Source organism: Scyliorhinus torazame, chromosome 7 (genome assembly GCF_047496885.1).
Source record: "Scyliorhinus torazame isolate Kashiwa2021f chromosome 7, sScyTor2.1, whole genome shotgun sequence".
Taxonomy (NCBI): Eukaryota; Metazoa; Chordata; class Chondrichthyes; order Carcharhiniformes; family Scyliorhinidae; genus Scyliorhinus; species Scyliorhinus torazame.
This window is the reverse complement of record NC_092713.1, coordinates 48,076,167-48,091,729: the sequence shown is the minus strand read 5'-3', so window position 1 is coordinate 48,091,729 and position 15,563 is coordinate 48,076,167. Positions and strand designations below refer to the sequence as shown.

General features: G+C 43.3%; 1 protein-coding gene across 8 annotated transcripts in view; it reads right to left on the bottom strand.

Annotated features, from left to right (window-relative positions):
- st3gal3a (ST3 beta-galactoside alpha-2,3-sialyltransferase 3a) overlaps positions 1–15,563 on the bottom strand; it is a 1,052,507-nt gene that overhangs the window by 87,908 nt on the left and 949,036 nt on the right. For all 8 annotated transcript variants that reach the window (XR_011948150.1, XM_072510649.1, XM_072510647.1 and 5 more), the window contains one exon: positions 12,099–12,245. Coding sequence is in view for 7 of the 8 variants with exons in the window: in XM_072510649.1 (XP_072366750.1) it covers positions 12,099–12,245 (147 nt within the window). In the remaining variant the exon portion in view is untranslated. The remainder of the gene's footprint in view (positions 1–12,098; positions 12,246–15,563) is intronic.

The window sequence follows — 15,563 nt, the reverse complement described above, 5'->3', positions numbered from 1 at the left end:
CATTTCCGCGCCAGCTGGCGGGGCACCAAAGGCCTTTTCCGCCAGCTGGCGGGGTGGAAATTAGTCCGGCGCGGGCCTAGCCCCTCAAGGTGAGGGCTCGGCCCCCCAAGATGCTGAGAATTCCGCACCTTTGGGGCGGCGCGATGCCGGACTGAATCGCGCCGTTTTTGGCGCTGGTCGGCGGACATCGCGCCGATTGCGGAGAATCCCGCTCCTGATGTTCACTGATGTGGAAACACCAGGGCAAAATCAAATGAGCAAAAGCAACAAGCCTAGAAGGGATCTGTGATATATCTTGTGGTAAAGCTGCACCATTCATAACAAAAGCAAATGTCAAAGTCACTTCATAAATCAATAAAGATGATTTATCTCTGCATCTGAGTAGCAGTTTTTAATCAAGACCCAGGGATATTCTAAATCTCAGTACGAGTTCATTTCACCACCAGAAGGACATCTAACTTTGAAAATATTCATAAATACACCTCTGCATTAAACAGCGTAGTTATCTGAATATTGATAGGCTCCTTGGGAAGGTGGAGAATAAAAAAACTATTGGATTACACAGGATAACTGAAAGAAAATTTGGCGACCTCTTAAGTTCTTCCCTGATGAACTCATGCTGACATTACTTTATCTACACATTATCTATTCATCCCCTCAAATCTGACTGCACTGGATAGAGGACTGCAAAGGCACAAAGACCACCGTAAGCCTTATTATTCAGTCAGATCCACTCTTTCTTGCTTGCTCTCGGAGCATCGATCATTCCCTGAACTCCATGGACTAGCATAACCTTTCTTCCCAACAACAAGATGAAGTATTCTCTTGTTTTGATCCAAATATCACATTGAGAAAGTATCTACAGGAAACATGCCAGTCTGGGTGAGCAACATTAAACATCCAATGAAGAACAGAAAGTACCAAGTATTGTAGAGATCTTTCTTGTATTCATCCCCCACAGAGAGTGTTGTAAATGGCTGTTTTTTTCAGATTAGAAGGCGCTTTATAGGCAATATGTTCAGGGTTCAATACTAGGATCACTGTTTTTATATATATTTATGACTTGGAGGTGGGGGTACAGAACACAATTTCAAAATTTGCAGATGATACGAAACTTGGAAATGCAGTAAGCAGTGAGGAAGATAACAATACATTTCAACAGGACATAGCTAGGCTGGAAGAATGAGCAGGCACATCTGAGTACAAAATTTGACTTAAATAAGTGAGGTGAGAGATAATACAAGCTAAATGGTACAATTAAAAAAAAAGGTGTGGGTGAACACAAACAGAAAGATCTGTGATGGTAAGTGCACAAATCTTTGGAGATGGCAGTATAGATTAATAAAACATATGCAAACCAAGACTTTGCAAATAGAGACAATGGTTGCAATTTCAACTTGCTCCAAACTCATTCACTTACACCAGAGCTAAAATCAGGCCACAGCTTACCAAAATCAGGAGGATAACACTAATTCTCTGTAAAATACTAATGTGGTTCCTGCTGGAGCAGTGTGTCCAATTCTGGGCACCGTACTTTAGGAAGGACGTTAAAGGTTTAGGGAGGGTACAAAGGAGTGATTCCAGGGGCGAGAGATTGTAGTTACATGGATAGACTGGAGAAGCTGGGGTTGTTTTCCATAGAGCTGAGAAGAATAAAAGGAGATTTTATGGAGGTGCTTAAACTCATGAGACATTTACATCAAGTAAGTAAATATAAAGGGCGGGGCCGGAGAATCGGCGCAAATTGCTCCACACCGCTGCGGAGAATCGCCGCCATTGGCAGCGGCGTGGTCGGCGCGCCGATTCGCGGCCCGGGATGGGCCGAACGGCCGTAACAAAGAACCCGAGTCCAGTTGGTGCCGTCCACGTGTGGTCTTACTCAGTGGGACCTCGGCGTGGAAGAGTCCGGGGGCGGCCTGTGGGAGGGGGGGGGGGGGGGGGCCTACGCTGTGGCCTGGCCCACGATCAGAGCCCACCAATTTGCGGGCTGGCCTCTCGGCCTCCTTTCTTCCGCGCTGGCCCCTTTAGCCCTACGCCATGTTGCGTCGGGGCCGGCACGGAGAAGGGAGCCAATGCGCATGTGCACGTTGGCGCCACTGCGCCCGCGCGGACCCCGCAGCGCCCAGTTGACACCGGGATCAGCAGCTGGAGCAGTCCTGTTCCGTGCTGGCCCCCTGTAGGGACCAGAATTGCTGACCCTGAGGCCATGTTGACGCCGTTGAGAAACGCGATGGCATTTCCGATGGCGTCAACACTTAGCCTCAGGATCAGAGAATCCCGCCCAAACGGTTTCCAATGGCTGAGGGACCAGTAATCAGAGGACACAGAATAAAAGTGACAAACGAAAGAACCAGTGTACAGTGCAAATTATATCAAAAAGGCTTCTTACTTCAAAAACAAATGTCAGCCAATAAGAAAAAACTAGTTTTACTTGCTCTTTCAAAACTTGAAATTTCTGCATCGTTGTTCAATTTACCTTCTACAAAATACAACCATACGATGGCAGCACAATTGCGTGAGGGAATACAAGCCTTTCATTGCTTAACCCTCTCTAATCTCAGCGGTGTCATCAAAAGGCACCAGTGAAAAATGGCCAGTTCTTCCCCAACATGAGAATGTCCATGTGGCTGCTCAATGTCACTATTGTGAGGGTTTGAACAAAGGTTCTCCTGCACGTTTTTATCGGAGGAATGGTGCATCATGCAGGCAGACCTAAAATAACTAAGAAAAAGAGAGGGGATGATTCAATTAAGTAACTTTCAATCATCTTTTTCTCATTATACCTTTATAATAACAATCTATTATTGTCGCAAGTAGACTTACATTAACACTGCAATGAAGTTACTGTGAAAGGCCCCTAGTTGCCGCATTCTGGCGCCGGTTCGGGTACACAGAGGGCGAATTCAGAATGTCCAAATTACCAACAGCACATCTTTCGGGACTTGTGTGAGGAAAACGCAGCACTCGGAAGAAACCTACACAGACACTGGGAGAACGTGCAGACTCCACACAAACAGTGGCCCAAACTGGGAATCGAACTCGGGTCCCTGGCGCTATGAAGCAACAGTGCTACCCAGTGTGCTACCACGCTGCCCATAGGCTATTACCTAAGGTTATTTATTACCTGAATAGATTTGTAACATTACATGCCTTTTGATACGTGTTGGAGATAATTGACTTCTCATCAGCTCCTTTGAAGAACTGGCCAATTCTTAATTTGTGGAATTAAGCACAAGGTTTACCTCTGAATGAGGATCGTTTAACTAAATATTTAGTTGCCTTTTCTTCATTTGAGAATAGAATTCTGAAATGATTCTGTTCATAAAGAAGTGAAAAACAGAGAGCAATGTTAGCAATGTGGAGAACTTAAAAATTGCACTGTGATTCAGGGGAATTTAAAATTAGATTGAAAAGCCTATTAAGAATATCCTCAGCAACAGTTTGAAAATATATTGTCCAAAAAAGGAATTAACATTTTTTAAATGTTACTTTATTAAAAATGACATCTGTGGAATAATACTGTTAAAACATGAATTTTGTATTATGCTACCAAGGTCTTGGGTCAGCAAATAATCAAATCAACCTCCCTTCAGGAATTCTACCATCATATTCTTCAGGGCATTGGTATTTTGACACTCAGTAAATCAAAAGGCCAATGTTCTTTTCCCCACTAAAATCTTAGTACTTCCATTGCTTCCATATGTTTAATTAAACACAGGAGAGGTTAAGATTAACCCTCTGAACTTCATGCAATTTTAGATTCTTATTTCTTTTCCATCGTTCATTAAAGACTTACAGGATGCAGTTTAATTCTTGCATTGTTGGTGTAGGAATGATTAATGGAGTCTCGCATTCCTAGAATCTTTACAGAAATACAATATTGTGAACTTGAATCTTCTGTCCAGCTAAACTCTTCTACCACAAAATTAAAGACGGGAAGAAACTCCAAGCTGAATAATCGGACATATTTGATGGTCCGCCATCACCACCCTGCTATTCTCAGGTAAAATTCATAGTATCGGCTAGATGAATTGCATTTGATGAATCTTATGAGATATGGTCATCTAGAAACATCATTTTCACTAATATTCTGTCTTAATTTTTACTTGTTACATTCCTCACTGCTTTCCTCGGCAGGGTAGATCATTACGGTCACCAATGTCTCCAGAATCACTATCTGTGTCACTGAAAGTTATCTTAACAATACTGTCAATTTTTCTACTGCCTTCAATCCTAAAACAGAAACAAATTGCTATGATGTGGTGCTCCATCATGCAGGCTAAGCTCGGGAAAATGAACTCAAATGTAAGAGTACGCAGGAATTAAAATCTGTCAACCTTTAATTTATTTAATTGTAGCAATTGGAATACAGATATTTACTTCAACTGAACATCGTTAGCTCTTTGATTAATATGTTGACCCTCAATTTCATATTTCGCTAAGTTTGTTGAAAAGTTGCGCCAATACAACCTACCTTAACTCAAAAATCAAACCAATTCGATCCAATCTAAAGAAAAACTCAAATCATTCCAGTTGAACTTAAATTTAAACAAACCAATCTAAAAACCAAATCAATTCAATCTAATTCATTCCAAATTGAGAATTAAAATAAAGTTAAAATAATGCAGTCCAACACCAAACCAAGATAAACTTACCTCAAATTAAACCAAAATAAAGGCCTGATTGCACAAGTTAAATAGGGTGCTCTTGTATTGGCCATCTTTACCATCAGAAAATAATCTATATGTTTTCCCAATTTTACGCATGATATCAACAAAGTAAACAAACTAATTAGCTTAGTTTTGGTGCTTTTCAACATCAAAGTACATACATAAACTGAAACAAAAAAGACAGGAATAAATTACTGTGCTAGCTATTTTATTTATTTGGAATGAAGCAGAAGGGTGCAGGAGTCAGAGAAGTGAGTGAGTTGAAAAATCTCTTTAGTCGTTTTTAAAAAACTATTAAGGGCACGGCTAACGGTAAATGCCAAACTGTTCAAATCCCAGGATGGAAACTTGAAACTGCTGTCACATTTGTGTTTTGCAATTTACATAGTATGAGGGGGGCATGAAATCCAGAAATGACATCGATGGCTACTTGCGGTGATTTTATAGTAAAGTAAACAATTATTACGAAATAGGAAAAAACAAACAGTCCCACAGGTCCTAACAATCTTTATTCAACCATCTTCAGACCTAGGCTTCCTCAAATGTTCAGCAACACTTTATAGATTTTAAGATCTATAAAAGTCCAGTAGTTTTTAACCACAGTGCCTTGAATTCCCTCTGAGGTTAACAACAGTTGGCTTTTTAGATCTGGCTTTGTTTACACCGCTTCCTGGGAGTTTGACCAACTATCCCTGCTGTTGCAGAGATCTAAAATAGCTTCCTTCGTAGGTTTCAGTATTCCATTAAATATGTTCTTTCCCTTTGAATCACAACAACCCATTCAAAACTATCCAGTTATGTAAAACTCCATACTAAATTACCTTAGATAAACATCTGTGTGAAGTATTGCTAGACTTATTGCCATATTAAACTCACAGTTTGATCCAGAGTCACTCTGTCGCTTGCTTTAATTACCACTCATATACCCCAACAGTTTACAAATATGACCAGGATATCACCAACAGAAAAACTATTACAATTACTTGGGTTTTCTGACAGGTTTCCTGATGAAACGTGAAAATATAATTGGAGGTACTGTAGAAAAGACACTTAAAGCATGAAAACATTTTAATGTTCAGTATTAATAAAATAAGTGTATGTGGCTAACAGTAACATTTATGACAACTTTAAAATTTTCTTGAACAAAACACTTGCAATTCTACATAATTCAGTACCCAGAGATGAAATAATGTTATAGGGCACCTTTAAAATCACAAAGATTTACAGCACAGGAGACAATTCAGTCTGTTGTTTCTGTGCCAGTTTATTCATGGATGCTGACCCAGCTTTATCTCTCCTCCGCCTCTCTTGATCCCTCCTCTGGATCTAAATTGTCTGATTGCTTGTCCAATGTCCAGGATCAGATCAGCAGAAAGTTCCAGCGATTGAATATTAGGAAGACAGAAACCATGGCCCTCATTCCCCACTGCAAACTCAGTTTTCTTGCCACCAAATTCATCCCTCGCCTTTGTGCAACTTTGGTGTTATATATAAATGACCTTGAGATGAGTTTCTTACTGCACATCGGCGCCATTACTAAGATTGCCTAACTCCACCTCCAAAACATCGTTTAACTTGTCTCAGCTTACCTGCAGCTGGACCAACCTTTGTTAACTCCAACTTTGATGATTTCAACAGAGTCTTGGCTTCCCATTTTCTACCCTCTTCTAACCTGAGGTAATTCATAACTTTCTCCCCCCCCCCGCCCCCCCCCACCGCCCCAGCCCCCCCCGATCTCTTAACTCACACAAAGTTATGTTCACCCATCTCCTCTGTTTATTCAGATTGGTTACCTGTCAAGCAAAACCTACATTTAAAATCTCATCCATGTTTTCCAATCCTTTGCTCCTTCCATCTCTGTAATCTCCTTCAGCCCTACAACCCCCCCCCCCGTTTTCTGTGCTCTACTAATTATGGATTCTTGAGCATTCCCATTGGCAGAATTGTGCCTTCAGTTGCCCTAGGTCCTAAACATTGGAATTATCTTCCTAAAACCCGTCTCCATCTCTCTTTCCTCATTAAATATGTTCTCTACCTTTTTCACCAAATTTTTAGTCATCAGGTTTAACATCTCCTTAGGTGTCTCTTCCCCTGTAAAGAGCCATTTTATTACATTAGAAGTGCTACATAAATGTGAATTGTTATTATTATTTTGCTAGAGCCTTTAAAGTAATCTCACTATCTCCACATTGCCTTTTCCTCTGCTACAAATATTTATCAAATGTTTCCCTTAAAATATGCAGCCCAACTATACCTAGTGGCAAATCATTCCACAATCGAACTTGCTGTGTAAATAATTGTCTTTTAAACTTTTCACATTCCATTAATAATGGTTTTAAATTTTCAATCCCAGTCTTTGACTTCTCAAAAAGAAACAGATTTTCTCTGTACACTTTCTTGAAGCCCTTCAGGTTGTTTTTAGAAGTCTTATTCAAATAACCAATCAACTACACTTCAACATAATTAATTGGCTTTGAAATAATTTTAAATCTCCCGATGACGCAAGTTCTTTCCTTATAACTCTACTAGTCTGTGGTGTTATACGCAAAGGGCTGAGTTTAATGGCAGTAGCCCTGGTGGCAGACTGGGAGGATGGGGGTAACCCTGCCATGGTTGTTTCCAAGAACCCTGATGAGATTCTGTGCCCATCAGGCAATTAACTGTCTTATTTCAGGGTTCCCAACCCGATAAGGGCAGAGGTCCCATCCCCCCACCCCCCCAAGAGCTCCCAGCCAGAACGATGGATGGCAGCTCTTCAGACTTAGCAGCACAAATAGGAACGATAGCCACTTTTTTAAAAAATTCATTTGTGGGATCTGGGCATCACAGGTTAGGCCAACATTTATTGTCCATCCCTGGTTGTCCTTCAGAACATAGAACATTACAGCGCAGTACAGGCCCTTCGGCCGTCGATGTTGCGCCGACCTGTGAAACAACTCCAAAGCCCATTTACACTATTCCCTTATCGTCCATATGTCTATCCAATGACCATTTGAATGCCCTTAGTGTTGGCGAGTCCACTACTGTTGCAGGCAGGGCATTCCACGCCCTTACTACTCTCTGAGTAAAGAACCTACCTCTGACATTTGTCTTATAGCTATCTCCCCTCAATTTAAGAGATGTCCCCTCGTGTGAGACATCACCATCCGAGGAAAAAGGCTCTCACTGTCCACCCTATCCAATCCTCTGATCATCTTGTATGCCTCAATTAAGTCACCTCTTAACCTTCTTCTCTCTAATGAAAACAGCCTCAAGTCCCTCAGCCTTTCCTCATAAGATCTTCCCTCCATACCAGGCAACATTCTGGTAAATCTCCTCTGCACCCTTTCCAATGCTTCCACGTCCTTCCTATAATGCAGCGACCAGAATTGCTCGCAATGCTCCAAATGCGTCCGCACCAGAGTTTTGTACAACTGCAACATGACCTCATTGCTCCGAAACTCAATCACTCTACCAATAAAAGCTAACACACCGTACGCCTTCTTAACAACCCTCGCAACCTGGGTGGCAACTTTCAGGGATCTATGTACATGGAGACCGAGATCTCTCTGCTCATCCACACTGCCAAGAATCGTACCATTAGCCCAGTACTCTGTCTTCCTGTTATTCCTTACAAAATAAATCACCTCACACTTTTCTGCATTAAACTCCATTTGCCACCTCTCAGCCCAGCGCTGCAGCTTATCTATGTCCCTCTGTAACTTGTAACATCCTTCCGCACTGTCCACAACTCCACCGACTTTAGTGTCATCTGCAAATTTACTCACCCATCCTTCTACGCCCTCCTCCAGGTCATTTATAAAAATGACAAACAGCAGTGGCCCCAAAACAGATCCTTGTGGTACACCACTAGTAACTGAACTCCAGTCTGAACATTTCCCATCAACCACCACCCTTTGCCTTCTTCCAGCTAGCTAATTTCTGATCCAAACTGCTAAATCACCCTGAATTTCATGCCTCCGTATTTTCTGCAGTAGCCTACCATGGGGAACCTTATCAAATGCTTTACTGAAATCCATATACACCACATCAACTGCTTTACCCTCATCCACCTGTTTGGTCTCCTTCTCAAAGAACTCAATAAGGTTTGTGAGGCACGACCTACCCTTCACAAAACCGTGTTGACTATCTCTAATCAAATTATTCCTTTCCAGATGATAATACATCCTATCTCTTATAAACCTTTCCAAGATTTTGCCCACAACAGAAATAAGGCTCACTGGTCTATAGTTACCGGGGTTGTCTCTACGTCCCATCTTGAACAAGGGGACAACATTTGCTATCATCCAGTCTTCTGGGACTATTCCTGTAGACAAAGATGACTTAAAGATCAAAGCCAAAGGCTCAGCAATCTCCTCCCTAGCTTCCCAGAGAATCCTAGGATAAATCCCATCCGGCCCAGGGGACTTATCTATTTTCACACTTTCCAGAATTGCTAACACCTCCTCCTTATGAACCTCAAGCCCTTCTAGTCTGTAGCCTGAATCTCAGTATTCTCCTCGACAACATTGTCTTTTTCCTGTGTGAATACGGACGAAAAATATTCATTTAGCACCTCTCCTATCTCCTCGGACTCCAAGCACAACTTCCCACTACTGTCTTTGACTGGCCCTACTCTTACCCTAGTTATTCGTTTATTCCTGACATATCTATAGAAAGCTTGAGGGTTATCCTTGATCCTACCTGCCAAAGACTTCTCATGTCCCCTCCTGGCTCTTCTTAGCTCTCTCTTTAGGTCCTTCCTAGCTAACTTGTAACTCTCGAGCGCCCTATAACCCCACCCAACACTAAAGATAATTTTGGACACTAAGGGCAATTTATCATGGCCAATCCACCTAACCTGCACATCTTTGGACTGTGGGAGGAAACCTGAGCACCCGGAGGAAACCAACGCACACACGGGGAGGATGTGCAGACTCCACACAGACAGTGACCCAAGCCGGAATCGCACCTGGGACCCTGTGAAGCAATTGTGCTATCCACAATGCTACCGTGCTACCCCAAGGTGGCCTTCTTGAAGCGCTGCAGTCCCTGAGGTGTGGGTACACCCACAGCAATGTTAGTGGGTTCCAGGATTTTGCTCCAGCGACAGTGAAGGAACGGCGATATATTTCCAAGTCAGGGTGGTGAGTGATTACGGGTTATACTTACATCCGAGCCCTGGGAGAAATCCCCTCAACTACCCCATGCCTGGCCCAACTTGCTGTAAATATTTAGTAAGGGGGGATCATTTGGCCTCTAATAATCTGTAAAATGATGGAACTTTATTAAAATGAGATTCAGGCCCCATCTCATGACATCGCTGGCAAGGGCCGGGGATAAAATGGAAACCTGATCTCTCTGGTGAAAATCATGTTTCCTGATAATCGTGAGATTTTAACATTCGATTGACTAGCAGCTCTCTGAGGCGAGACCTCTTGTCCCGGAAGGGGTGGAAATCCTACCTCCAGCCTATTAACAGCCAACTGACTGTTAAATGACAGTGGGGCTGCCATTCCTTTCCAGGGAAGGCTCCCCACTGACATTTTAGCCGGGTGGGGAACCACAGCACCGTATAAATTCCAGCCTATATATTTACATAAGTGGATTTGACGTCCAGGATCAGCCAGATCCTGGACGTCATTAAATGGCACAGGAGGCTTGAAGGGCTGTTCCTATTTCTTGCCCGGTATTCTCCAAAATCCCGGCTAAGTGTTGACGCCGGTGTAAACACCAGAGTGTTTCACGCCGGCATCAATGGGCTTCTTGGTCCAGAGATTCAGTGGCCCACAGGGGGCCAGCACAGCGGCAGAGTGCTCCATGCAGCTCCGGCGGTGATACATGGCCTGCACTGCCGGTCGCCGGAGAATCGCGTCCCGGCGTCGGAGCGGTGTGGCGGGAATTTTCGGCGCCAATGGCGATTTTCCAACCCGGCGCGGGCTCGGAGAATCCCGGCCCTTATGTTCTTGTGTCATCCCGCTTGTGGAAAATTCAGCATTGTTAGAATCTGGACATTTTCCTCTTGGGTACAAAAACTAACAACAATAGCCTTATCATGTTCCGGGAAAATATTGCAGTGTTGTCCCATATTAAGCAAAATTTCAGTTACCTGAACAGTACATATCGTGGGTGGGGTTCTCCCTTCTGATTCCCCACACCCGCCGGAAATCGGGCGGGAATCACTCCGGACTTTTCCCGAGTAAGTCCGGGGTGATTCTCCGTCCTCAAGGGGATCAGCAAGGCCCCGGCATGCGTCAGGCAGCTCCGGCGGGGCACTGCAGTTACGCCCACATGGCCGCGCATGCACGGTGGATGTCTTCGCGCCGGCCCCCGCGCAACACGGCAGCGCCCTACAGGTGTCCAGCGCGGAGGAGCATAGCCCCCCCCACCAGAATGAGCGGTAGCCACCGATCGCGGGCCTGGCCACCATGGAGGACCCACCCGGTGTCGGAGCCCCCCCCGCCAGAATACCGAGGTTCCACCGGGTGGGACCGCATGTGAATCACGGCGGCGGGACTCGGCCCCTCGAGCGTGGAGAAATGCCGCGGGGGCCGCTTTCAACTGCCCCGACCGTCACCGCGTCGATCGCGCACGCGCGACTGGCTGCTATTCTCCGGATGCTGCAGAATCGCGTGCCGGCGTGGGAACCTATTTTTGTTAATTCTCCGCCCCCGCGCCATGCGCAATTTCAGCATGGAGGGTCGGAGAATCCCGCCCCTGTCTTTATCTAAATTATTTGATTTCTATCCTTGTAATCTGAGGTAATGAGTGACACAAAAACAGATTTATGCCTGCCTGGTTATGAAATGCCACTGACACTGTAAATCATACCAATGTTCGCATCTTGGTCTTTTGGGAGTGGAAAATCTGCTAAGAACATCTGTACTTTTACAAAGCTATGTTATTTGTGCTAAGTGCACAATATGTTATATGTTTGAGTACTTCAGATTTTATGCATATTGTTGTAGTCTGGTCCTGCTTAGATCTATCTAAATGCTGGCAACTGTACCATCCCTTCCCACCAGAAATAACTAGTGTTTGCAATTTTTCCTGTTTGTTATGTTAACTTTTTATGTCACTATGCTTTACAGTTTCCTTTGATGTTTTCTGTGCCCCCTGCCACTGCCGCTTTAAGAAGCTGTTAGGTGGTACGTGAGAGTAACGCATCATCCCTCACAGTACCCATTTTGTGGGAAAATCATCCAATCTATCATTCAGTGGCTCTTCTCTCACCATAGCCCAAGCAAGATGAAGATTACTATTACATGTAGAATAGGCAGGATAAATCTATACCCTGCCATTTACCAGCGCAGTGCTGTGTATTCATCCTCTGTGCCCCTAAACTGCGATTCGATCTTGTTCAATTGCAAAATATTTTTGTCACAATTCCACAAAGCTGCATTGGAAAATCCAATCTGTTTCACAGATAGCCAAGGTCTTTTTACTCACCCCACGACCCATCATCCCATTGTTGACTGGTAGGCCAATAAATGTGAAAGCTGCTTCACGGATGAAATAAGGATTTAGAATTCGGATCTCTTTGGGTTCCTTTGGGACAACTGTGGCAACAGACTTCCAGAAACCATCCGAAGGACTCTGGAAATAAAGGAAACAAAATGGCTATTATCCATGAATTGCTCATGCTCCATTTCTGTACTTTGCATCCTATTTCCATTTAACATCAATTGCCTAGATGGTGAAGAAAATCTGAATTAAGTTATTTGATTGGGTTCTGTTCATTAATTTGATTATTGCACATGACAATTTGCTGTCTGGATCACTGTAGAAACAGGCGCCTTTTTCTCTCATTTCTTTTAATCTTAATTTTGCGAATTCCTTTTGCCTTTCTTTGTTCTATGCAATGTTCTCTGATTGAGAATGAGAAAGTATATCAGCCATTTGAACTAGTTGGTCACAATTCTATGGATTCATTTACAGATATTTTTCCCCCTGCACCATGGAAGTAACAGACGATGGCTGCCTTCCAGTCAGTGTTAACCAGGAGCCACTATACAGGGAAATCACATAGTTAGAAAAACTTGAGTGCATCTAATAATTCCAATTCTGGCAAGTAACAACACCAACACCGGATCCATTCGCGTATTGCCCTCTCTGAATTGGACATAATTAATGTAAGGGTTTCTCCGGCACCCAAATATATATGTACCTCCCCAGTTTCCACCCCCCCACCCCACCCCACACAAACAGGTGCCTACTTATGTGTTAAAAATAATATTAACAGCACAGAGTTGCTGTTGTTGAGCTAGTGCATAATACCCTACCAGTTTGTGTTTTCTTCTCTTCTGTATATATATATATATATATATATATATAATTCTGTGCACATAACTGTAAATATACTTTGTTCAAAACCCCAATAAAAAACATTTATAAAAAAAAATAATTCCAATTCTGGTTTCAGTGGTGGATTGCCACTCCGTAATAACTTAGCTGCGCTTAAATTGTAAAGTGCCTGTCTCGGCGAACCTTCCTGACTCAGGCCGGATGAGATTCAGGCAGTGCAGCATGGCCATAGCTCCAGCGGCAAAGTGCAAAAGGAGCAGAGCACATGAGGACATGCACCTTTTTGCAGCACTAGTTGCCGTAAAGAAGGTGAGTTTAATGGGACCATTGAAAGGGAGATGGTATGTTTCCTGGGGAAGTGAATGGGATGTGAGGGTGAGGGGTTCTGAGTGGAGTGGAGGTTCAGATGTTATTTTTTAAAATATGCATTTTATTCCAAACTTATTCAAACAGTTAAGAAACATAAACTGTCTGGGAAACATACTCCACAACATACAGTTATACAGTTTGTACAAATTCTTAACATCCCCCACATTGCCTCAAAGCCCTCAGCTGAATCCCACAATTCGTATTTGATCATATCCAGATGAAGGAAGTCGTGTAAGTCTCCCAGCCAGGCCTTCATCCCCGGTAGCGTTGCCAACCGTAGGCTCGGACATTATTGGGGGGGGGGGGAAGATGCGGGTGGCAGACCAGGTTGGGCTGAGGGGCGGGAGGGGGATGTGGAGGGTCAGAGGTGTGCCATGCGGGGCTCGGTTAAATAGTTACTCTGAAGTCAGAAGTGCTTTTTCCCTTCCAACTCCTTCAGAGGAACTATAAGTGCAAAACTGGAAGATTTAAATCAGTTTGTCGGATAGTTCCCAGGAATTGTGTGGGGGAAGTTAGCCCCTCTGGACAATTGCTGGGCAAACCCTTACCTGGGACCTTCCGAAAGGGATTCCCCAGCGCATCTTTGGGGTACTCCCCGAATCCGACACTGAAGATCCAGGAAGTTATAGCCCAATATCCCCCTGGACCTTCTCTTTTTCAATGTATAAATCTCATGTTCTTGCACCACTCCATTAAACAAAGATGCCTCATTAGATTGGCTGTCTTTTCTTACAGAACATGTATATCTTTGCTGTGGTGACCAGAATCGTACACGGGTATGGCCTTAGCTTGTTTTCCTTATTTATGCTACATCCAATGCTGATGGCTTCAGTATGACAAAGAAAACACTAATACTCCCTGGTCTCCATGAGTATTGCATCATGTTGCTTAAAGCCATTAAGTTTATATGTCAACCTTTTATTTCCATTCCTTTGTCTAATTAACTTGTGTCTGTCACATTAAATGCCATCAGTCTACATTTACACGTATTATATTTATACTGGCAGGTTGGTTAGCTAAGTTGGATGGACAGCTGGTTCGTGATGCAGAGCAATGCCAACAGCAGGAGTTCAATTCCTGTACTGGCTGAGGTTATTCATGCCTCCTCAACCTTGACCCTCACCTGAGGTCTGGTGAAACTCAGGTTAAATCACCACCAGTCAGCTCTCTTTCAAAGGGAAGAGCAGCCTATGGTCCCCTAGGACTATGACGACTTTCATTTCATTTCACAACTATCCAAATCCCTATTTGTTTGGTTTCAGCTGCAAACTTTAAACAGTACTGTTCACGGCTCCAGCTCCAAATCTGACAATATTAGCTCCAGAAGTAATTCACTAGTAACCTGCAGAACTCTTTTCACGACCTATCTCTGTTTAAGCCAATTTTTAATCCACTTGAGAGTCTGCCTCATATTCCATCCACATCTTACTGCCTTGTTGACTAATATTTTGTGCAGCTTCATGGAAATATATTGAATATATCACCTCCGCAGAATTCCCACTGCCAGTATGTCAGTTGCTTGAAAGAACTCCTGTTTAGAGAAACATTCCTCCCATGGGGCTGTTTAGCACACTGGGCTAAATTGCTGGCTTTGAAAGCAGACCACGGCAGGCCAGCAGCACAGTTCAATTCCTGTACCAGCCTCCCTGAACAGGCGCCGGAATGTGGTGACTAGGGGCTTTTCACAGTAACTTCATTTGAAGCCTACTTGTGACAATAAGCGATTTTCATTTTTCTTTGGAGCAATTCATGTGTATTGTTTCAATGCAGCACATAATGGCTAGATAGAACTAGCTACATGTTGGACTAAGTAGCATATAACTTAGATTTTGACAGTTTGCAGCAAGGTGTTAATTAAAGCCTTGCTTTCCATGTGGAGATCGTCGTTGCAATTGAATGAAAGGGTAAAAATAAATGGCCAGCTTTATTCCATTATAGCACTTGTCTCAATGACTGATTGCGAAATGGCGGAACTATGGAGAAGCCTGTTATCCAGCTCTCCCAGGCAAAGGATAACTTACAGCTTAAACTGGAGATATGGGGAAAATAAACTATAATTGTAAAAAGCAAATGAGTAATAAAGTTGTCTGTTGTATGAATATAAAAATTCCACTTGATTCATTATATCTGAAACAGAAAAATACGAGAATCTCCAGTAAATAGTGGGTACTTTGTCAATATCGCAGTGTGCAAAAGTTTAGAGTCATCAATATACAACTCAAATCTTGTTGCAAAATAAAT